Source organism: Aedes albopictus, chromosome 2, assembly GCF_035046485.1.
Source record: "Aedes albopictus strain Foshan chromosome 2, AalbF5, whole genome shotgun sequence".
NCBI classification, from domain to species: Eukaryota; Metazoa; Arthropoda; class Insecta; order Diptera; family Culicidae; genus Aedes; species Aedes albopictus.
Genome location: NC_085137.1, coordinates 40,528,332 through 40,552,200, shown reverse-complemented (window position 1 = coordinate 40,552,200; position 23,869 = coordinate 40,528,332). Strand labels below are relative to the sequence as shown.

Below are 23,869 nucleotides of genomic sequence, written 5' to 3'. Positions count from 1 at the left end.
ATTATTATTTAATTATCAAGGCATAGATTTTCAATAACAAATTTTGTAGGACAATCTCATTTTGTTATAATCAAGCTATTGATATACATTCACGAAGGGACATTTCAATAACATATTTTCTTGAACTACAAGTTTTGTTATTGATGTACTATTGACTTATCAACAATAGCACAACAGTAACAAGTTTTGAAATCAAAGCAACAATTCGATAATAATTACCTGTATTTTTGTTTTCTTCCATTTTTGGAACACTTAGAAGTTCTGGAGAAACCCTTCGATACCCTGGACAAGTCTTCAAAAGAACTCCTGGCGCTATCTTCGTAGAAATTCCAAAAGTAATTCTTCTGAGCAAATGTTAGAATTCTTAGCAAAATCTTTTGAAAAACTCCTGCAGAATTCTTCGAAAAAAATTCCTGGATATATTCCCAAAGAAATTTTCAGAGACATCTCAAGATAAAATTCGGGACAAATAATCACGAGAAGTTCTGAAGAAATCCTTGAAGGGATTCCGTTCATAATTCTGGAGGAATATCTAGAGGATTTTTTTTTAAATCTGTGAATGATTTCGTAGAAGAACTCTCAGAGAAATTTCTTGAAATTTTTTTTACATTCTTTTAGACTGATTAATTCATTCTGATGCTGAATATGAATATAGTATTTTTCGATCAATTAAAGTATTGTTACTCATGCTATTGGTGGGTTTGTGAGACAAAGTGAATAATTTTATATAATTAGTATCATAATTTAATAAGTTACGATTTTGATACCATAACAAATTTTGCTTTCCGGTTATTATCAATAACATATTAGTATAAGTTTGTAATTGAAATATTTTTTAAATTCATTGTTATTAAGTTGTTATTGAAACTAACAAAACAAGTAATTAAAATGGTTTTCCAAGAACGTTTTTTTTTGTTATGATATTCGTTATTTTGCCGCTTATGACAGACAAGTTTACAACATAATATGTTATGCTAATAACATAAAAATCATCGATTCTATTATTCAGTTATTTTACCCAAATAACACAGCTCCTTTTGCTGTTATTATTCCCTTCTGCTCGGGTTTTCTTGGAAGTCCTTTCAAGGATTTCTTAAGAATTTGTTCAAGCATTTCTTTAGTATTCATACCTGCAGGGATTTCCTCATAAATTCCTCTAATAATTTCTGTAGAAAATCATTCAAAGATTCCTTAGGCAATGTTTTAAGTCCTTTTTCACAATTCGTTCAAGAATCTTTTAAGAAATTCCAGTAAACATTTAATCTTTTCAACAAGGATTTTGTTTTTCAAGTTACGTATAAAGATTCGTTCATGGATTTCTCGGAATTTTTCTTCAGATAACCCTACAAGGATGGACACATTCATCCCTAAAGAATTCTTGCACAAATTTCCTCAGGGGGTCTTACAGAAATTCACCCAAGGCCTCCTGCGGAAATTCTTTTGAAGATTGTTTTTTTGCACCAAAGAATTTGGAATTCTTTGGGGTTTCCGTCATTGATTTCTTGAGAAATTATCTAGGAATTTCATAATTAGTTCTTCCAAAAATCCCTTTGCTAACAGTTTTTTTCAGGAATCCTTTAAGTAATTACTCATAGTACTCCTAGTACTTGTAGTAATACTTCATAGTACTGTAGTAATCCTTCCAGAACATCATCAAATATACCTCCAAAATCAATCCAATGATTCTTTCCTAATACATCTTAGAATTCTTCTAGGCGATTCTTAAAGATTTTTTTTAGAAATTTAAACAAAAAATCCTACAGACATTTCTACGAGAGTTCGTTCGGGAATACATTCAATATTCTTTGGAAAATCTCCCAAGGATCCATTCGGGTATGGCTTCAAAAATCTCAAAAAATCATCAAATATATTTTTCATGAGGAACTACTGCAAGATTTCTTCTTGAAGAAATCTCTAAAATCATTCTTGGAGAAATTCCTTGAGGTCCATCTGAAGGATTTCTTGAAAAGTTTCATGATATATTCCTGCTTGAAGAAATTCTTACAAAAAAATCACAAAGGAATTCCTGAAGGATTTCTTGATAATTGTTTGAAGAAATTCTTGAAGAAATGTCAGGAGGAGTTCCTGAAGCAATCATTGTAAGAATGTATTCGTAAACCAATGCTTAGAAAGTTTTCTTAAGCAATCCCTGAAAAAAGTTCTGAAGTAAATCATAGTGGAATTTTTGTAGAGGTCTTTGAAGTAACTGCCTGATAAATCGAAAAAAAATTCTTGCCCGAAGGAATTCCCGCAGAAACCCTTCAAGAACGTAACATGCGTTCAGTTCTTAATTTTGATAAATGGGGCCCCTGAATTTCAGCTGCTATCTTATGCTGAATCAACACCTATGTTTGGTTCTGTGGTTAGGATATCAGGGACATTTTCATAATGCTCATGAATTATACTTCCATATCGGTACTAAATATCGTAAAATTCAATTTTGATTTCGAACACATTTTTTATTGTATTTTATTTTTTATTGTATTTTTGCAAAGAGTAGTCATCAAATTAATACAAACAAATCTAACGAAACTACATGATAAAGTGTGTACATTTATAATTGTTAATAATAGAACATCAAAATAACCATCTGTGTTCCCCATTCCAAAATCTCTTGATAATCACGAAGAGGCCCCTACATACCTTTCAGCAGATCGGCGAGTATTTAACTTATACTTATATGTAGGAATCTTTCGCTAATCACAGAACTTTATTCAAACTGGGCCCCCGAATTCAGGGGGCCTCCAAATCAGGGAAGGTTTATAACACTAGACCTGCCCTGATTTGGAGGCCCCCTAGATTCGGGGGCCCGGTGCGGACCGCACCCTCCGCCCCCCCCTTGCTACGCCACTGGTTGTCTGTCCTTCCGTCACGCTTTGAAATGTTTCACAGAATGAAAGCTACAATAATCATTTTACTGCAGCACTGTACCTATGTTAAATCGGTGCATCGTTGCATTGGTACATTGTTGCATCGTTGGTGAATCGATGAATTGGTGCTTCGTTGCATCGTTGCATATGTGCTCCGTTGTATTGGTGCATCGCTGCATTGATCCATCGTTGCATTGTTACGTCGTTGCATTGGTGCATCGTTGCATTGTTCGTATATCAATGCATCGTAGGATTTGTAAAGCAATGTTTTGCTAAATATATTCAGCAGTTTCCGTAGAAGTTTCTAGAATTTTCTTTCCGATGGATCAGAACCCTAAAACAGTACTTTACATTCTTAAGGTGGATATTTGGAAGTATACCTCCTGGCGCTTCTCATATGCAATGATGTAATAGCTTTCGTGGAATGTTTTGAATGAAAGGTGTCCTTGTAGAAGATTCAATTCTGTGAGTAAAAAACATTGATATAAAATTCCAGCGTTATCTCTCCTTCCGTCACGCTTTGAAATTTTTCACACGGTATGTCAGTTATACAAGTATTATCTTTGCATTGTTCCATCGTGCATTAGTGTATCACTGCATTTGTTGGCGCGGCAAAGAGTACTGGTAACCCTACATTCAGAAAAGTAGAGTGAAAGATCAGTAGAAGAGATAGATGAAAGAGTAAGATCGTCGATAGAGGAAGGAATAGAAAGGAACCCTCCAGAATAGAATAATAAATTAAAAGTGTAGTTGAAGAAATGGTTTGAAACCCAGCGGAAGGAAGCACTGAGAATTGTGAGTAAAATTAAATTAGCTTTAAATGAATTTTATATGAATAAATCTTTTTAGTTTAAGCTGATCAACAAAATACCGACTTTGGATCTGCTGTAAAAACAGTGTCGTGATTGAATCTCTCCCCGCTCCAACAAACTTAAAAATTCTCATTTCAACCGCTACATACAGTGAAATGAGTAGAAAGAATTCAAAGCGATCTGCGCCTGCGGACCAACAACGCATCGAAGTTGATGCGAACAAGAAGAGCCAGGCAAACAATGGCTCCACTGAGGGTACCTCGGCTGCTGCGCTAACTGTTGGAATGAAAGAGCTTGAGTTAGATTATCTGCAGAAAGAACGTTCGATTAAACTCAAAGCCATAGCGGACAGGGAGGCAGTAGAGCTAGCTGTTGCCCGAAAAAGTTATTGTCTAATGAAATCCCGGTTGCAACTGCAGAATGGTTGTGATGGGAATAGTTTCGATGATGCCAATCCGGGCAGGATGAATGTTAACGACAGTGCAGATGAAATGTCTATACCTGATGCCTTTGAATACATTCCATCGACCAGCAGTTCTTCAACAAGGAACCTACCGATGACGTCAAAGTGTTTGCCAACTCCCCAGCAAATCAGTGCTCGCCAGGTAATGCCAATGGATTTACCAATCTTTGCCGGAGACCCTGAAGAATGGCCCGTGTTTTATAGCCAGTTTAAGAATACCACCGCGGCGTGTGGGTACAATAATTCGGAAAACTTGGTACGATTGCAACGATGCTTAAAAGGGCAAGCTCTAGAATATGTTCGCAGTCGTTTGTTATTACCTGAATTAGTTCCGAAGGTAATTAATACGTTAGAGATGTTATACGGAAAACCAACGGTAATTATCAATTCATTGGTCAATAAGGTGCGATCGATGCCACCGCCTGAGATGGAACGTTTAGACACCATCGTCGACTATGGGATGGCGATTCAAAACCTTTTTGATCACATGAAAGCAATGAATCAGTTGGAACACTTGCGAAATCCAACTCTTCTGCAGGAGTTAGAGATAAAGCTCCCCAGTGAAATGAAATTGCAGTGGGCAAAATACAAGCGACAGAATTCTCCGTCTTCGCTAAAGACGCTGAATGATTTCATGATTGAAATAGTAGAAGTCGCTTGCGAGGTTTTTTCCACGGGTTCAAAAGCTCGAACCGATCGAGAGCAGAATGATGAAATATGCGAAACAGATTCGATAGTAGGAAGCCAGAATAGCTATTGTTTTATTTGTAGGGGAAGAAGTCATCGTGTGCAGGATTGTGCTCAATTTCAATCGTTAGATGTTTCTCATCGTTGGCGTTTGATAGGAGAACTGAAATTATGCCGATGTTGTCTAGGTCGCCATGCTACTAGCGTCTGCCAACATGCGTATGAGTGTGGAACAGATCGATGTCAGTTGTTGCACCATCCATTGCTACATCAAGTTCGTAATTGATAGGGTGACCAGTGAGATGCGCGCATGATTGATTCTAGTAAAACTTCATCCAATATGTAGTGTTACGGGGGTGGGGATGTTGGCGCGGCAAAGAGTACTGGAAACCCTACATTCAGAAAAGTAGAGTGAAAGATCAGTAGAAGAGATAGATGAAAGAGTAAGATCGTCGATAGAGGAAGGAATAGAAAGGAACCCTCCAGAATAGAATAATAAATTAAAAGTGTAGTTGAAGAAATGGTTTGAAATCCAGCGGAAGGAAGCACTGAGAATTGTGAGTAAAATTAAATTAGCTTTAAATGAATTTTATATGAATAAATCTTTTTAGTTTAAGCTGATCAACAAAATACCGACTTTGGATCTGCTGTAAAAACAGTGTCGTGATTGAATCTCTCCCCGCTCCAACAGCATTATTGCATCGTTTCATTGATGCAATGCTGTATTTTTGCATTGCTGCATCAATCCAGTAGAAATATCAAGAAATTTCTTTCATTCCATGAATCAGAACCCTACAACAGTCATATATTAACTAAAGTTGGATACATAATGGTATCTTTTTGTGCTTTTTGGCGATTTGGAATGCACTATGCTGAGTGAAATATTTTACATATGTATTGATACATTTCCCTTCCAGGAGATTCTAGGATTTTCACATTTTGATAAAAAAACTACTTTTTAGGAACGTGGCTAGCCACGTTGGGTCTGCTAGTTTCTTGAATAATTCCATAAAAAATGCTACAAAAATGGGAAATGTCCATCTCAGTAAGATCTGGTAGAATTGCAGATTAAACTTCCGGAAGAATACCGAAACGATCTGCATGAACTCTTGGAGCAATCCAGAAAATAGTTTCTACAGAAATCCTGGGTGGAATTCCAAATAAAAACCCCGAAAGCAGTTTCTGGAACAATCCCGAAAGAAAATCCCGGAGGAATCAGAGAAAAAGAAACCGAAAGAGTCCCGTAAGAAGTTCCTGTAGGATTTCCGGAAGAAGTTCTTGGTGGAATCCGAGAAGAAGTTCCCAGCGGAATCCCGGAAGGAGTTCATGAAGGTGTCCCGAAAGTAGTAAAAGAGAAAGAGTAATTCAGGAGGGATTTCATGAATAAGTAGGAATCCCGGAAGAAGTTCTTGGAGGAATCCTGGGAGGAATCTTGGAATAATCCAGGAAGGAGTCCCGAAGAAACCTTGGAAGGAGTTCCCAAAGGAATCCCGAAAGGAGTTCCTAGAAGAATTCAGAAAGGATTTCATGATTATGTGGGAATCCCGGGAGAAGTTTTCGGGGGAACCCTGGGAGGAGTTCCAGAAAGAATCCTGGAAGAAGTTCCTGGAGAAATTTTCAAAATTTCGTTGAATAGTAGATGGAAATCTTCCGCTATGAGGTCGTCGACATGGCTAGAAAACGTCAAATTTCCAAAATTCAAGAAAAGGCAGGCTGCTTGGAAACCGGAAAAATTGTAGTTATAGAATTCTTAATGTGTTATGTGTAATTCACTGTCTTTTTGTGTAAACTTAGTTTTCTGTGAACGGTTAAGTTAGTGCAAGCCATCGATTAATTAGGAACGATTTTATTATGTTTTTATGAGTTATATTTGAAAAGTTTTAGGTTAAGAATATTCAATTAGGCTAAAATCAGTCCGTTGAATTAACAAAAAAAAAAATAAAAAAAAAATCATTGAAGAGCTTCTTGATGAAATACCGGAAGATGTTTCCCAAAAAAAAAATTGAATGAATTTCTGGAGGAATCCCAGAAGGAGTTCCTGAAAAAAATCCCGGAAGAAGTTTTGAAGGATCTCAGAATTTATTAAGAAATCCCTGAAATTCTTGGAGGAATCTAGGAAGGAGTTCCCGAAGAAACTCCGGCAGGAGTTCCCAAAGGAACAAATTCATGAATATGTAGGAATCCCGGAAGAATTTTTTGAAGAAATCTTGAGAGGAGATCCAGAAAGAATTCTGGAAGTAGTTCCTGGTGGAATCCCAGAAGAGTTTCTTGGAGAAATACCTGAAAGCTTGAACCATTAAGTAGATCATTCCATTCCGGTGTGACTCTGCAGCCGTAGGTAATCCTTGCGCCGATAGTGGGTACAAAATCGTCATTATCATCAAATATCTGAAGTTGTTTCCGTAACAGCTCCGGAATAAATTTCCGGAGGAATCCCAGAAGTAGTTCCTGATAGCAATCCGGAAGGAGTTCCTGGAGGAATCTTTGAAAAAAATCTGGGAGGAGTACCAAAAGAAGTTTTTTAAAGGATACCCGGAAGAATTTTGTAGATGAATCTCCTAAATTCCTAAAGAAATGCCTGAAGTTCTTGAAGGAATCCATGAAGGAGTTCTCTGAGTAATCCCAAAACGCCGAGAGGCGTTCCCAAAGGACTCCCAAAAGTAGTTCCTAGAGGATTTCAGGAAGGTTTCATAAACAAGTAAGAAACTACGAATCAGATTTTGACGGATTTCCAGAAGAAGTTTCCGGAGGAATCACGGATAAAGTTCCCCGAGGAATCCTGGGAGGAGTTCTAGAAAGAATCCTGGTGAAGGAGGCAACAAGTCTGCGAGGAGTAACGAGAGAATTTATCAATGGATTCTTGGAAGGTTTTCCTAGATGTATCTGAGGAAATCTCAGATGGAACTCCTGGAGGTATCTCGTCTGGAACTCCTGGAAGTTCTGAATTATTCCCGGAAGGAATAACAAGCGCTGCGACCGATCGGAAAGCATTTTTCACCAACTTCTGCAGAAGGAGCTGTCGGTAAAAAGAATGAAAGCATTGCTCTTATTTTATGCACTTTTATTATCTCTTTTTTTTGTTTTGCATTGATTCAAATATAAATTTCCTACTTTCTTCGTCGCATTTGTCCTATTTCTCTGCACAAACAGGTTGCCACAACTGTTTTATTCCCATTCTCGCTGTTAGTTCGTTTCTTCTATTAGATTTAAATCTTTTCACGCTCGCTCCGCTCTCTATCTCATTCCCATGGATGGTGTTCTCTGATCTCTGTCTCTTTCCGTTTCACTACTGGTGTCTCTTTGCGCCGAGTTTTCTATCCGCAAGGATAATATAACAACTGTACAGGATACTCTTTCCCCCCACAACTGGTGAGAAGACACAATGCGTGCCCGACGTCAGCGTTTCGCAAACTTTGGGTTTGCGGTGGCTATGAGCCTAAATTCGTTTAGGGTTGTCCTCTGTCTTCAAATCTCGCATCGTAGTGTTGATCGACACCGCTCATAATTCTTCTGTTGGTATCCAATGCTTATGCCTCTTCCGCCCCACTTCGGTCCTGATTCGATAAGTTTTTTTTTCATCGGAGAGTTCCTAGCAGACCCAATCGAAACCAAACGATTTAACATATGGCAACTGGTTGTTGAATGCAATTTGAACTGTTTTGTGTATAGTTGATTTTTACTTTTTTATTCAAACAGTAATTTTTAAATAACATTAGTAGTTGACAGCATTTTTATTGATCGACTCTCGATAACATTTCCGGCGAGTGTTGCATCCATATTTGCAAAGCACTTTCTTCTCTAGCTGCTGACTTCCGTGATGGAAGTGTAGCATTCCAGATCCTTGCTGCTCTAACGGTAAATTTAATTTCTAAAAATATACTCCAGTTTCTCTTTTCTTATCATAAACTTGTCTCTTTTTGTGTTTTTCTTTCTTGCTACAAGCGACGTTCGATTGTTTTTAGACATTTCTTTCTCTACTCCCTTGGAGAGGTTTAGTTTCTTTTTTGTTGTGGAATGTCGTTTCTGCTTTCTTTTATTTTTATTTTAAATAAGATATTTAATATACAGTTGTGTTGTAATCAGCTAATTTTCTAGCTATTTTGAACTAACTAACTCAAATATATATAATTTTTTAGAGCTGAGATACTACGTAACTAGTTTCAACACTTTAGTTTGTAAATATTCAATACAAAACAGAAAATAAACAGGACAAAAAATATTCACTAGCATCTAGTTTGTTATGAACAAGGTGAACAAGGGACTTAATGAGTAAACGAGCATTGAAACGAAAAAAAAAGAGTAGAAATTGGGAAAGGGTAGATTTTCAGGGATCGAAGAGGGCGGGGAGTTTTCATGCAATCGGAGCCAGAGGAGTTTCCGCTTTGCTGCGATAAGCCAAGCCTACTCTGATATCTTAGGGTCTAAACTAGGTCAGCCCTGCCTGGGAAGGGCTGCTTCGGGTGAAATTGACGTTTTTGTCCGCTTGGCGGAGGGGGGTTTCAGCTTTGCTCTCTTAGTTCTGTGCGCCAGGGTCTGCTCTGCTTCCCTCTTTTTTATACTAATGCTAATGATCGTTAACGTAAACAGTAGGTGTAATTTCTAAACAGCTGATTGGGATTTCTCGGAAGGATATCACATCATTTGTTCTACTCTTTCCAGTCGCGCGTGGTCCGGTCCGACGGCGGCAGCGGCTCTCTGGGAAGCGCTCTCAGTGGACGTCGACCTTCGTAATTATGGCAGCGCACGAGGACTCGATGACGGCATAAGATTCCGGATCCCAGCGGATCAATGCCAGGTGAAGACTACGTGGGCGAACAGCAGATACACGGTGGACACGATAACGCTGCCGACCATCACTGGGAAACCGACTCTGTTGGAATAGACCGGGAAGCAAGAGTGTTAGTTAGAGTGGTTTGTATGATCAGGCAATTGGAGTTCGGCTCCGTAAAGACTAAGGACGCTGGATCCTTTTCAATATAACAGCCGTTTGCTTATTGTAAGTTTGATTAGAAGATCGTTTTTCATACACACAGAAAGCAAAATACTCACTTGAAATATTCTATGAAGGTAAACCTATAGCCGTGTTGCTCAGCAACACCGGCGCACACTACGTTGGCGGAGGCACCGATCAGGGTACCGTTACCTGAAAGAAAGCAAAAATGATTAGTTTAGAAGTCCTCTGAGTAGGTCGGTCAACCGATAGTTACCTCCTAAGCAGGCTCCTAAGGCGAGTGCCCAGACGAGGGGTTTCAGGGGCAAATCGAGCGCTTCGTTCTCGGCCAGGCCGATGGCGATCTTGACCATCATCGTCGTCAGCGGGATGTTGTCGACGAAGGCGGATGCGAATGCAGAAACCTGTTGGTGAGAGGAACGAACGTAACAAACGTCATTATTTTCCGTTTCATGGACAAAGAATTCTCGATTCTTTGGAATATTTCTTGGTTTGTCAGTCCTATTGTGAGATCAAAAACAACTTATGTTCTCTTCAGGGCCGGATTTACAAATGTGGTGGCCCAGGGCCACAGTGTTGTGGGGCCCTGTCTATATAAGATATATTTTTTGCCCATATAACATGGACAATTAATTTATTTATTATTTTCAGATGTGTTAATGAAGGTATTAAAATTGTAAGGGTAGAGTTTGAATCTAGAACAATAGACAGAGCTAGGAATAATATTGATATCCACTAACAAATTTGAAGTTCTAGCGTAGAAATTTATAAAAAGTAAAAATGTTTTTCACGAGTGTATTCACGTGGCATTATATCACAGATTTAGTAAAAATTCTTGCCAGAGTTCATAGAGAAACTGCGAGAAGAATTTATAGCTGAATTTTCAAGAAATTTCTAGCAAAATTTATATCACAATCTTTGTTGTAATTTTTGCAAAATCCAAAGAGAATTTTTGTAGACCGCTGCTGCAATCTCTGGAGAAATTGCAGGTCGATCACCGTGAAGACAGAACAAAAACTTATTCTAACGCGACTGCTAGGGGAAGTTATGGCGACTTTCCAAAAGAATTTTCCACAAGACTCTGAAATCAAAAGTGAAATAATTATGGGAAATGCTGAACATTTTTTCGAATCAATCCATGACAAGTTCCAAGTGAAATTTTTGACCAAATTTCTAATAGAATTTCTTATTAAATTTCTTGATACTATTTGACGGAAAACCCGGATTTTTAGCCAATTTCACCACAATTTCCACTAATATTTTCTCTAGAAATCTATTTATTTTATCAGGAGTTCGTCATGAATTCATCCTTATTTCAGCAAGAAAATCTCTTTACTGAAAAATGAGTCGAACTTAAACTATTCGAAATAAGTTGCCTTATTTTCATTCTAGATTTCCTCTAAAAAAGTGTTCCAAATGTTTAGGTGTTCTCTGATTCGAGTAAGTTGTAAGCCTTACAAGAGTTTCAAAAACATCTCTATATGTCAAAAAAGTCTTTAATTCTTCCAAAAACTTCATAGAAAATTATCCAAATTATTTTCAAAAAACTTTAAACAGAAAAAAATTAGAAGAAGAAATTTATAGAGTTTCGGAGTTTCTCCAGAATTCAATCAAAGATTTTCTTAAGGACTTCCAGTAATTTCCCATAAGAAATTGATTAAAAACATAAATGGTGGTACGTTTTGGAGAAAAAAATTATAATTTCATGAAATGCTGGGCAAATAGTTGCAGTTTTTCTCAAAAGAATCACAACGTACATCTTGACAGTAGACAGTAATTTGACGTTCTTATGATAACAATCAAATCAAGAGAAGTTTCTTGCACTACTCATTTTTTTGCTTCACATTTTTTATCGTTAAGTGAAATTTTGTGCCCCCCCCTTCTGCCCCCTCTAAATTCGGCAGTGGCTCTCTTACTCCGACGTTTCGACATGTATCGGATCATTATCAAGAATGTATTTTTTTCAAAATCACCTAAATGGATGCAGTTTTAATTTTTTGAGAATAGTCTGACTGAATATAATGAATTTCTGAAATTTTACAATCTTTGAAAGTACTTATAGAGACATTTTTAGTAGAATAGCTGTTTGTGATAAAATGGTAAAAATATATCTTGTAGATTCTTTGATTGATTGTCGTAAGTATGATCCTTCTATATTTTTTGAGTTATCGGAATGGAATCAAAATTTTTGAAAAAAAAAATCTTATTAAAATTTCTTTAAATTTTCCTGAAACATTTCAGGCGTAATTATTGAAACAGAATTTGAATTGGATTTCTAAAAAAGTTGTGGAGAAGTTTCGAACGAGTGGAATGCAGTGACTTCTGGAACAACTACTGGGAGAACTTGATCCACTTTATTTTTCACCGGACGTACAGCCAAAAATTATAAAAGTATTTTTCGTGGATATATGTTCCCCTATTTGCTTTCTCGAATTCATTTTCACCCAGGTACTTTGTGACTAAGTAAAGGATTTCTCGGAAGTATGCATTTTTAGACACTTTTCAAGCATATTTTATGGAAGAATATCTAACTAGCAGCCTTGAAAATGCTAGATTAAATTTTGGTTATTTGTACACGGCATTCTAGTAAAAAAATCAAGATTTCATAGCATTAAAGTTGCAAAAAAACTCGGTTGAATCACTCATATGTAGTGGAATTCGTCTACATCTCAGAAATTATGATATTGTGATGACATTTTCGAAGATTTTGTCTTTGATTTTTTTTTGTTATTTATAAGATTGAGGATATTGATGACCCTCAATAAGAGCAAGGCTAGAGAAGCTACAAAGAAATTTGAGATAAAGAACTAAGTTTTTGTTTTTGAAAAGTTTAAAATCTACGAGCAGCTTAATATTTTGTAAAAGTTTTTCCATTTTTTTTTTAATATTTTACATTAATTCAGATGGAATTTCCGCAAGTATTTTTAGAAATCTATCCAGCAATTCCGCTCAAAATTTCTAAACCGATGAAAATGATATTCTAATTTCACAACTGTTAAATACCCAGCTGGAACAGCGTAACATTCGTTCCCAAAAAATACTTGTAGAATTAATGAAGGACTTACAAATAAGGAGATTCACTAAACAGCGTAAACCGGTGATCGACCAAGGCAATCTTTGATTATTTTATTCGCATTTTCATGAATCATTAAATAATCATATAATCATGGCCGATGCAGTTGATCGCTGTTTAGTTAATATTTTTTTTAATTTAGAGATTTCTGGTAAAAGATACATTGTTGAAGCAATACAAGCCTTAAGAAACAACTCTTGAAGAAATTGACAGAATAATTTTACCCGAGATTATGGGGATTTTTTATGACCGTACGGGTTTAGGTCGAAGGGTCTAACTTTTTCCACAGGCAGGGCATAGATATATGAACAAAAAAAAAAAATGAGAAAAATTGAGGGTCGCCTACTTTCCCGGAAAACTCAGGTGGAAATTTTTAGAAACAAAGTTTTTTTAAGAAATGAAAGCAAATTTTCTCAGAAATCTAAAAAAAATATGTGCTGGACAAAGTTTTCCACAAAATTTTCAACAGTTGAGAAAATTCGTAAAGAAAAGCCGCAAAAACTATGCCCAAACTCGTGGAAAAATTACAAAAAAAAAAATGGTGAAGGTTATTTTATAAGCTTTATTCGCTGAAATTTCGTTTTTGAGTTATGGTCAATTTTGTTGCAAAATGTCCAAATGTGCTACACAAGCCTTTTTTGAAATATCATAACTTAAGAACGAAGCATCGTAGAAACAAAGTTTTTTAATGAAAAAAAAAAGAAAATTTTCTTGGGAATAAAAAAAATTAAGTGGAAAAAGTTTTCTACAAAATTTTTCACCGTTGAGAAAATTTATAACGAAAAGCCGGAAAAACTATGCCCGAAATAGTGGAAAATTTTCAAAAATAAATTTTTGAGCTCTGATTGCTAAAATTTTTGGAATGCACTTTTTTTTCTTTCCTGAGTTATGACCAATTTTGTGAAAAATGAGGTGAAAAAAAGGTTATGAACTTTTCAAAAATATATTTTTGTAAATTTTCCATGAATGCGGGCATAGTTTTTCCGGCTTTTCGTTATGAATTTTCTCAACGATGAAAAATTTTGTGGAAAACTTTTTCCGCTTCATATTTTTTTTCCTGCTTTCATTTTCATTAAAAACTGTGTTCCTACGATGCATTGTTCTTGAGTTACGATTTAAAAAAAATACTTATACATATGTAACATTTGGCCATTTTTGGCCATAACTAAAAAACGAAAAAAAAAATGCATTCCAAAAATTTCAGCAGTTAAAGCTTACTAAATAACCTCCTTAAAAATAATTTTTTGAAAATTTTTCACGAGTTCAAATCAAATACATCTCAACAGATTTCATAAAAAAATCAAGCCAAATTTTTTCATGTTTTTTTTTCAAAATATCTTGAAGCTAGACGTAAAAACTTACAGTATTTGCAGGTAAAGTACGTTTAATTGACAAATTGAGAGATGAATTTGTGAAAAAATACCTCTTAATTTGGCGGGATTCGAACCCACGACTCCGTGTCGCTAGTCCGGTGCTTTAACCAACTAAGCCAGAAGAACAAGTTACGATCCTGCGGCATAGAAAGTCAAACTGGATTCATAGCACCACCCTAACCGGGTCCGTCTTTCACAACTTTTTCTCTTTTTCAACTTTTAGGTGCCAATCATCTCCTGCACTCTCGCGGCCTACGAACAACAAGCGTGAACGTATTGTTTTTTAGAATGTTGATAATAAAGCTCGACTGACTCATACTTCGTCACCGACCATCTGATCGGTGCAAGCTCAGTATGTGGTAAGAGTCGCGAGCGATACGGATTAGCAATACGGAGTCGTGGGATCGAATCCCACCAAATTAAGTGGTATTTTTCACAAATTTATCTCTCAATTTGTCAATTGTACGTAGGTATTTAAAAATATTTCCGAAGAGGATCGTGACCGTGATTTTTTTGAATACATACCTGAATACCCAGCGGATGTAGGTGTCAATCACGTCAAGGTACACGAAATACTACACGGCCTACAAAAATTAGATGCTTCTAAAGGTGCTGGACCTGACGGAATCCAGCCAATATTTATGAAAACTCTAGCGACTGAGCTAACTGCTCCATTATTCTGGCTCTTTGAAATATCTATTGAGTCCCGCACCTTTCCAAAAGCATGGAATAATTCAAATTTAGTGCCCATCTTTAAATCAGGAAAAAAATCAGACGTACGTAATTATCGTGGAATAGCCATTATTTCTTGCATTCCTAAGCTGTTTGAAGCAATAATTAACGAAAAAATATTTATTCAATTAAAACACAGAATTACAGATAAGCAGCATGGATTCTTTAAGGGATGTTCTACTGCTACAAACCTTATAGAATTCATTAACTACACGTTGAATGCCATGAATAATGGCAACCACGTAGAAGCTCTATACACCGACTTTAGTAAAGTTTTCGATAGGATTGATATTCCATTGTTACTCTTCAAATTGCAGAAAAATGGAATAGAACTCGGGCTTCTAAAGTGGCTTGAGTCGTATCTCACGAACCGAAAACAAATAATGAAATTCAATGGAAAACAATCTAATCCAATTCAAGTCACATCTGGAGTTCCTCAAGGTTCCCATCTAGGTCCCCTTTTATTCATACTGTACGTAAATGACATTTCCTTCATTCTTGAAAAAGTCAAATTACTTATCTATGCTGATGACATGAAGCTCTTTTTGGAAATCAGGAATTACCAAGATATAAGTATATTTCAGAAGGAAATTCATATTTTTTACAAATGGCGCTCTAAAAGCTTATTGCAGCTGAATGTTAAAAAGTGTAATTTAATAACTTTTAGCAGAAAACTAAGCACACCTACTAGCGCAATTACTCTAGGAAACCAAGAAGTAGAAACATGTGAAAGAGTTAGGGATTTAGGAGTCATTTTGGATTCTAAACTAACTTTCACAGACCATTACAATACGATCATCCATAGAGAAAATAATATGCTTGGGTTTATAAAACGCTTCAGCTACAATTTTGAAGACCCGTATACAATAAAAACTCTGTACATTTCTTATGTGAGGTCAATTCTGGAATATTGCAGCGTTGTCTGGTCCCCTTTCAGAATAAAGCATATCGACAGGATAGAATCAGTACAAAAACAATTCCTATTATATGCTCTTCGGAAACTAGGTTGGACAGTATTTCCTCTTCCATCATATGAAGCACCCTGCATGCTTATAAACATTCAGACATTAAAAGAGCGTCGTGAGATCGCCATGATCTCATTTGTAAATGGTATTATTTCGCAACGAATTTACTCATCTGAAATTTTATCTAAATTCAATTTCTATGTGCCTACATGGCGTCTTCGTAGTCGAACACCTTTTAAAACTTGTTATAATCGGACGGATTACGCTAAATTTGGACCAATTAATCAAATGATGTGAATCTATAATGAACATTGCGAAATGATTGACTTTACAATGTCTCGGCATAATCTGAAACAATATTTCAATAACAACAGAAATAGACACGCATAGTTTGAACGAACTACTTTTTAGACCCCTATGAAAAAATAATAAAATGCATTAATTAGAAATAGAAAACAAAATTTATGTATATGTTTATGTCTATGTACTAGTCTACGTTGGATTGACGAAATAAAGAAATAAGTGCAGTTTATGGAGAATTTACTGTAGACATATGTTCCAAAACTTCTTCGCTTGGTTGATCAAGAGTTGTTTTAGGCATCTTCAAAATTTCAGGAATAGTTTCAATAGCATTTCAACATTAAAACTATAAAAATAAAAAAAAAAGTTTCTCGTTCGAAAATAAGTGTTCATATTCATCTAAAAAAATACCCTAGATTTTTTGAAAATAAAAATCAAAATTCCTATTAAAATTTTTACCGGAAATGTTCCCAAATAAAGATTTTAAACCAATTATGGCTATGAATTGACTAAGTTGTAGTGAAGAGTGACCAAAGTAGCACCCCTGCCCAAATGGTCCCAAACTATGTTTCTAAATTTTGCCAGAAACTTTACGAATCTCTCCGGTTTCCTTCAAGGTTTAGCTGATTTTTTTTTCAGAAATCCTACTATGGATTTTTTCCGTGAAATGCTTGTTGAAAGATTATCGAAGAACTGTGATTTCCGACGATTCTTTGGTTTCTTTGTCGAGGCCTTCATAGAAATAAATTATTTGAAAATTCTCAGAGCTATTCTGGAATCATTCTGGAACGTATTACTGCAGGAATCTTATAAACAATTAAAAATACATCCCACTAGATTCTTCTGATAAGTTACTGAAAGAATTTCTAAAGGAATTGCTGGAGGAATTTCGTAATTAGTGTTGGAGAAATTTTTGAAGGAACTTTTGGACAAATTCCCGAAAGAATCATCAGAGAAATTTCTGTAGCACAACTCGGTACAACATATTATTAGAGAAATTTCCATAGCTGCTCTTCTAAAAATTTTGAGAAAAAATCTTAAAACAATATTTTGGAAGAATTCTCGAACGAGTTTCTGTAGGGATTTTGTGGTGGAAAACATTATTTAAGAAAAATCAGTATCGCTAAGTCACTCTCCATGAAAGCTAAGGCCCCTTCCCTTTTCGGGAAATGTTCTATCGAGGAAACTAGAATAATTTTTCCTATTTTTTTGTTTATATTAACGTGTATTTTAACTTAAATGCTAATTCTACACTTATATTTTTATTTATTTATTTATTTTTTCCTGATTTGTAGAGCTAATTTCCAAAATACCCATTTTTGAGTAATTTTAACCCAAAAAATATATGAGATAACCACTCCCCTCATATGGTGGGTAGCTCAGCGATACTGACTGTTTCTTAATGATTCTTCTGCCATGGATACCTTGCTGTAGTAATTAAAAAAAAAATATGGCGGAAACATTGGAGAAATAGTTACAATTTTGTGAGGATTTTTTTTCACAATTTTTGAAAAAAAAAAAAAAAATCCAAAGATATCTCGTAAAAATATTCTGAATTTTTCGAGGATTTTCTGGAAGCTTGTCTGAAGACATTCTTGCGTTAACTTCTGGGGTAGCACGAGTCGAATCCATTTTTTTGATGGATTTCGGAAAAATCTTTATTGGAAGATATTATTAAAAATTCCCAGAACTATTTCAAGAAACATTCTTGAAAGTATTACTGCAGGAATCTTCGAAATAGTTCATAAAGACTCCAAAGATGTTTCAGAAGATTCTTCTGATAAGGCCGGAACAAATCTTATTTTCTTCTTTTGTCACTTTGCTCGTTGACTGGTCAAGAGGGGAGGGATGATAAATAATAAATGTATTTGACGAAAAATTACCCAAACAATTGGGAAAATCGTCAAACTCTTCGGATTTGTTAAAAAAACTTCTTGACGACTCTAACTTCATTTAACCGTTATGTGTCCGACAATTTTTTTGCTTTTTTCTACACCGTGCTTTTCAAATGGGTGTTGGGTACCCGGGTACTCTGTCGTCTACATAAGGGTTAAACATTTTTGAATTTCTTAAATAATTTGTTTGTGTCCTTCCTCAACGTGTTGAATTTCTATAAAAAAAAATCTGAGGAGGGGTGACATAAGAGAAAATCGAAATTTGTGTCAGCCTAAATTTCTTTAAAAAATCAAAGGAATTGCTGGAGGAATTCTATGATAAATATCATTGAAATTTCTGAAGCAACCCCTAAAGAATTCCCTGAGGAATTAGTAAATCACAATTTAGAACACCATTTTCTTAGAGAAACTTCCGTATGTGTGTCCTTCTAGAATTTCTAGAAAAAATCTTAGAACAGTAGTTTGGAAAAATCCTTGAGAGAATTGTTGTCACGGTGTCTGTGGCGGAAAACATTATCTAAAATCAGTATCGCTAAGTTATTCACCAAATGTAAGCCAAGATTCTTCCCTTTTGGTTCGAGATAAGAGAGTAATGCCTATCGAGGGATCAAATTTTGGGAAAATAAACCCTCGATAGATTTCATTTGATGGGTAATTTAGGAATTCTGTTTGGTTCCCAATATTTCGTCTGCCATAGTAAGAGGTGGCTATTTGTAGGTGTAGAAATTTAAGAAAAAAAAATGGCGCAAATATCTAAGAAATTTTAGGTTGTAATTGGGAGGGCTTCTATATACAACTTTTCAGGATTTTTTTTTAATATCTCTCAACAATATTTAGATGAATTCTTGAAGCAGTTTATGGAAGATTTTTTTAGTGACTGTAGATGCACTTTCAGGTTATGATTAGTTGGCGATTCAGTCATCAAATGGATTGAAAACGATGATTAAATTTACATCCAACGTTTTGCTTTGCTTCTTCAAGGACTCTAAAATGTAGTTTATTTACTATTTGTTTGTTACAACGACAAAATTGAAGAGCAGACTCTGTGGCCATCGATCGAACATGAGGAAGCTGCAAAAGCTGAGACAGGACGGACACACAAACAGAGACAGAGCAATAGCAGAGTTTAGAGAGAAGATAGCATTAGTTAACCACGCAGCAGCAATGGAACACTCGTTAAGTTAGATAAAGTAGTAATATAGTAGACAGAATACACAAATCTACTAACCTCCAGTTCCTAGAGAGTTCTCACATATACAACACTGAGTAAACAGTAATCAAACCAGATACAGAAAATCTACACGCAACCTATGAAGGAATACTACACACCTATAAAAACGCTAAAAATAGAGCCAAAACAAATGACACCAATAGACCTAACACAAACAGACCATAGACCATAGTATTATTGACACAAGACTCGATAATCCATCCAGAGAAGACCCTAACAAATTAGTGCTTTCCGTAATGCTACCACACTCAAAACAAATAGCAAGTACACTTTGAAAATATTGCATACAAATGACACCATAATCTTCATGAAATATACAAAACAGACTCAACCAATATTGACATTTCAACGTTTAACAAATCTGACTAGACGAAAAAACGATACAAATTGGTAAGGAATCAGGCACTAATAACAAACAAATAATAAAAAACTACATTTAAGAGTCCCTAAAGAAGCTTCCATACGAAGCGAAACGTTGGATGCAAATTTAATCATCGTTTTCTATCCGTTTGATGACTGAATCGCCAACTAATCATAACCTTATGGAGTAGCCCGAGTCAAATCCACGATTTTTTGTAAGGATTTCTCGAAGGTAATTTGTGAAGTATCTTTGGAAGCATCTTCAGGGAAATTTTCAAAAAAATCTTTGCTGGAAAATCCTCGGAAGAGGTTCTCAAGGAATTTATGGAGTAATCCTTGGAAGAACATTCGGAGGTATTTCAGAAAAAAAAGTTTGGGCTATGAAATACTAGCATAAGGTCAAAATTCACCAAAATTAAATTAAAAAAAGAAATTTTGGAGCATTTTTCGGGGGAATTTTTATTGAAATTCTCGGACGAATCATCGAGTCATTGAAAAAATGTGGCGAGATCCACTTAGAAAAGCTCGCAGGAACCTCGGAGAATTGATGGAGACATTTCTGAAGAAATCCTCGAAAGAACTCTCAGACAGATTAATAGAGGAAGTTTTTTTAAAGATTTTAAAGAAAAAAAAATGATGGAAATATATATCTAAGATGTCTTAGGTGTAATTTTGTTTGAAAACACAATTTTCGATTTTTTAGGGATAACTCAAAACAATATTTAGATGAATTCTTTGCGGAGTATCTTGAAGATTCTCTGAAGACATCCTTGGATGAACTATTGGGGTAGCATGAGTCGAACCCACATTTTTTTAACAGAATTTCTCGAAGGAAATTTGTAAATTAATCTTCGGAAACACGCGCAATTTTCAGAAGATTTTTTTTCGATAAAATCTTTATTGGAAAGCCCTTGGAGGAGGTTGTGAAGGAAGTTATGGAGGAATCCTTGGAAGAACGTTCGGAGGAATTTCTAAAGGAAATTGTGACAATATCTTTTCAAAGGAATTCCCGGAGAAATTTAAAAGGGATGCACTTTAAAGGAATTTTCAAAAGAATTTCTGGGAAGATCCTCGGAAAAAGCGTCGCGAGAAACTCGGGGAAATTATGGAACAATTTTATGGAGAAATTTCTGAAAGAATCGTTGGACGAATTTTCAGATAGAGGAATCATTAAACAAATATTCGGTTAAGTTTCTTTGAGTTTTTTTGAAAGAACGTTCGAAGCAATTACCCTGAACAAGTTTCTGAAGGAATATCTAGAGGAAGTTTTTTTTGAAATTCTCAGGCCAATTTTTGGAGAAATTACTGTATTCGTCGAGGAACTTTTTCAGCAATCCTCGACGAGTTTTCTGGGGAAATCCTTTGAGAAAGTTCTACAGAAATTTCTGGAAAAATCTCTTGGGGAATTCATAAAGACATATTTCAATGAACTTTTGCAAGCATTTCTTGGAGAAACTTTGTTTTACAATTTCCAATTTCAATTCCAATTCTTTAAGAAATTCTGAGAAATTTCTGAAAATGTCCCCTTTTTGGATTTTTAGAAGGGGTCTTTAATTTATTTTATTGTAGTTATTGATGCACTTGAAGTTCATGGGACCAAGTCTCCAAAGTAAGTTCAAGAGCTCACATCGTCCGTAATGCACCGTGAAATTTGGGAGTAGTCATTGGAACCTCTTTAGCACGACGGTAATTAAGTTTTTGGTTGCCATAAGGATTATGAAAGGTGGGAGAACATTCAAAATTGATCTTATAATGAAATTCCAGAATAATCTTTGGAGGAACTCTTGGAGGAACTTTTGGAGGAGCTCTTGAATGAATTGGAAAATAATTGCTCAGGAAATCTGTAATAATTTCGGAAAATATTCTTGAAGAAACTGCTGGAAAGAATCTCGTAGGATCCAAAGGTGAATTCTTAGCAAGAATTCTTGTACAAATACCTGAATAAATTTGTGACCAAGGAACTGGATGAAATTTCTGAAGTACTGTACTGACAGCTGTACCAACATCTTAATTCCCCACCCGATTCCTACGACTGCTAGGTATACTTACCCAGAGAATGAGTAATATGGCAACAGCTAAACGAGATTCTTCCGATACGGATAAAATAACATTCTCCGTCTGCTTTCCGATCCACTCGATCAGCCCGAGCTCGGCGAGCGCTTCCATCAGGATGAATAAGGCAGCAAAGAACAGCAGGGTGGACCACTCGACGCGGGCGATCACCGATTCGATGTCTTCCCTAAAATTTTCAACAACGGGTCAGAAGAACTGTTCTGATATACCTGAATGAATAGGAAAACATACCTATCGGCAAGGATCAGCAGCAGTACGGCTCCCAGCAGGGCGGTCCAACCGAGGGACAACTTCTGGATATCCGGGGCCGAGTGCAAGAAGAAGAACGTGATCACGAACGCCAGTGTAACCGCAGACTTGACCAGCAGCACCTTGTTCCTGATCGGGTACTGTGGGAAAGATTCGAAAGTATTAGATCCGAGTGATTAACTTACGGTTCGCTAGGGATCCATACCTTGTTCTTGAGCTCCTCCAGGGTGGCTTTGTATTCGACCGGTACCGAGCCGCTGACCAGTTTCTTCTTCAGCGATCGGGACAGCTTGTTGACCTTTTTGAGCAGCGTTTCGCGTACCAGATCTTCGTCCTTGGAGTAGGACGACAGCGACGCGGCTGCACGTTGCCAGACGGCGATCTCGTGGCGAATTTCCTGCACGTCCTGCGGTTCGCTAAACCGCAGATCGCTGATCGTCTTGAACTTCATGCGCAGCTGGAAGTACGTCGTGACCATCACGATCGCGATCGGGATTGCCATGTGCAGGGTGAAGGTGGCGAAGTTGACTCCCTGGAAAACGGAGGGGGTGAGGGGATAAGAACTTTTAAGTGGTTGTGTAACTTAGATAAAAAGAACTTACATTTTTGGAGATGTAACTGTTGGAGGCAATGATGACATTTGGCGGATCGCCCACCGGCGTCAGTGTGCCTCCGACGTTCGAGTAGATCACCATCGACATCAGCACCGGCACCGGATTTAACTCCATCACCTCGCATAACCTTATCGTGACCGGTGTCATTAGAAGTACGGTAGTAACGTTGTCCAGGAACGACGACAGGACGGCCGTAAAGATGCACAGACAGTTGATCAGTGGCCAAACTCTACCGTTGGTGACCTGGTAGGCGTATACTGCCAAGAAATCAAAGATACCGGTCTCCGAAAGGATCGCGACCATGATCATCATTCCGAACAGCAGTAGTAGCGTTTCCACGTCGATCCACGAGATCAACTTCGGCATACTGGGCCGTTCGTCCATAGCGGCGAGGACACCGATGGCCAACGTGGACGCAATCATGGCTGCGAACGTACGGTTCACTATCTCCCAAATGATGAGAACGTACAGTCCTAGCAGTACGATCGCAGCGTAGATGACGCCCGTTTCCTTGTCGATCGGTGTCGAGTCGTAGGTGAACTTGACGGGAACGTCGGCCTCCACGTTGCTGGACATGTGCACACGGATGACCGCCTTCCCGTTGGCCACCTTTCTATGGCTCGCAGTGCCGATGTCGAACACGTGTTTGCGCGTGATCTCGTCCATTCGGTCCATCTGGTCGGGATAGGCCGGAACCGGTACCAACCAGGCGTCGGTAACGTTCTGGAATGAGGGAAGTGTGGCACATGAATGTCTTGTTTTTATGAACTGTTAGTGACTTAAACCCCTTACCTCCACATGTTTTACATCATGATCTTGGATGTTGGTAAGGTTAGAGGTATTGCTATTGGTGTACAGCAGCTGCAGGTTCACCGAGACGTAGTTGCTCGTCATGTTGTGCTGCTGGTCGTTGAGGAAGGCACCTTTGAGGTAGATTCCTACCCTTGATCCAGGGGGTGAGTCCGGAAGAATGTATGCTGAATCAGAGAAGATTTCGATATAATTGAATGTGAATTGCGCACACAAACAATAAAACGAAGCCAGTAAATAAAGAAGACGACATATACGTCGAAACGTCGGAATGTCGATGCAATAATCGTTTTAGCTGGTTATCCCTTTGAAGCCGGAATTTTTCCAAGCGTTATTATGGATATTTTTCTACGTTTTTCTGTTGTTTTGGTACTCAATAGCATAAAAAGGGTAGCATATCATGCAGAATAT

The 23,869-nt window shown here is 36.9% G+C and overlaps 2 protein-coding genes across 9 annotated transcripts in view; one reads left to right on the top strand and one right to left on the bottom strand.

The window, feature by feature from the left end:
• Window positions 1-3,471: 3,471 nt before the first annotated feature.
• Window positions 3,472-5,520, top strand: LOC134288892 (uncharacterized). Its single transcript, XM_062854815.1, has 2 exons — window positions 3,472-3,665; window positions 3,720-5,520. Exon 2 carries the CDS (start codon window positions 3,838-3,840, stop codon window positions 5,116-5,118), a length of 1,281 nt encoding a protein of 426 aa, XP_062710799.1. The 5' UTR covers window positions 3,472-3,665; window positions 3,720-3,837; the 3' UTR covers window positions 5,119-5,520.
• Window positions 5,521-7,876: 2,356 nt separating this feature from the next.
• Window positions 7,877-23,869, bottom strand: part of LOC109621844 (P protein) — a 284,696-nt gene continuing 268,703 nt past the window's right edge. For all 8 annotated transcript variants that reach the window (XM_029871101.2, XM_029871100.2, XM_019695783.4 and 5 more), the window contains 8 exons: window positions 23,441-23,625; window positions 22,637-23,371; window positions 22,240-22,566; window positions 22,017-22,174; window positions 21,762-21,951; window positions 10,040-10,187; window positions 9,882-9,975; window positions 7,877-9,702 (listed from right to left, as the gene is read on the bottom strand). In XM_029871101.2, coding sequence (XP_029726961.1) covers window positions 9,618-9,702; window positions 9,882-9,975; window positions 10,040-10,187; window positions 21,762-21,951; window positions 22,017-22,174; window positions 22,240-22,566; window positions 22,637-23,371; window positions 23,441-23,625 — 1,922 coding nt within the window. In that variant the 3' untranslated portion in view covers window positions 7,877-9,617. The remainder of the gene's footprint in view (window positions 9,703-9,881; window positions 9,976-10,039; window positions 10,188-21,761; window positions 21,952-22,016; window positions 22,175-22,239; window positions 22,567-22,636; window positions 23,372-23,440; window positions 23,626-23,869) is intronic.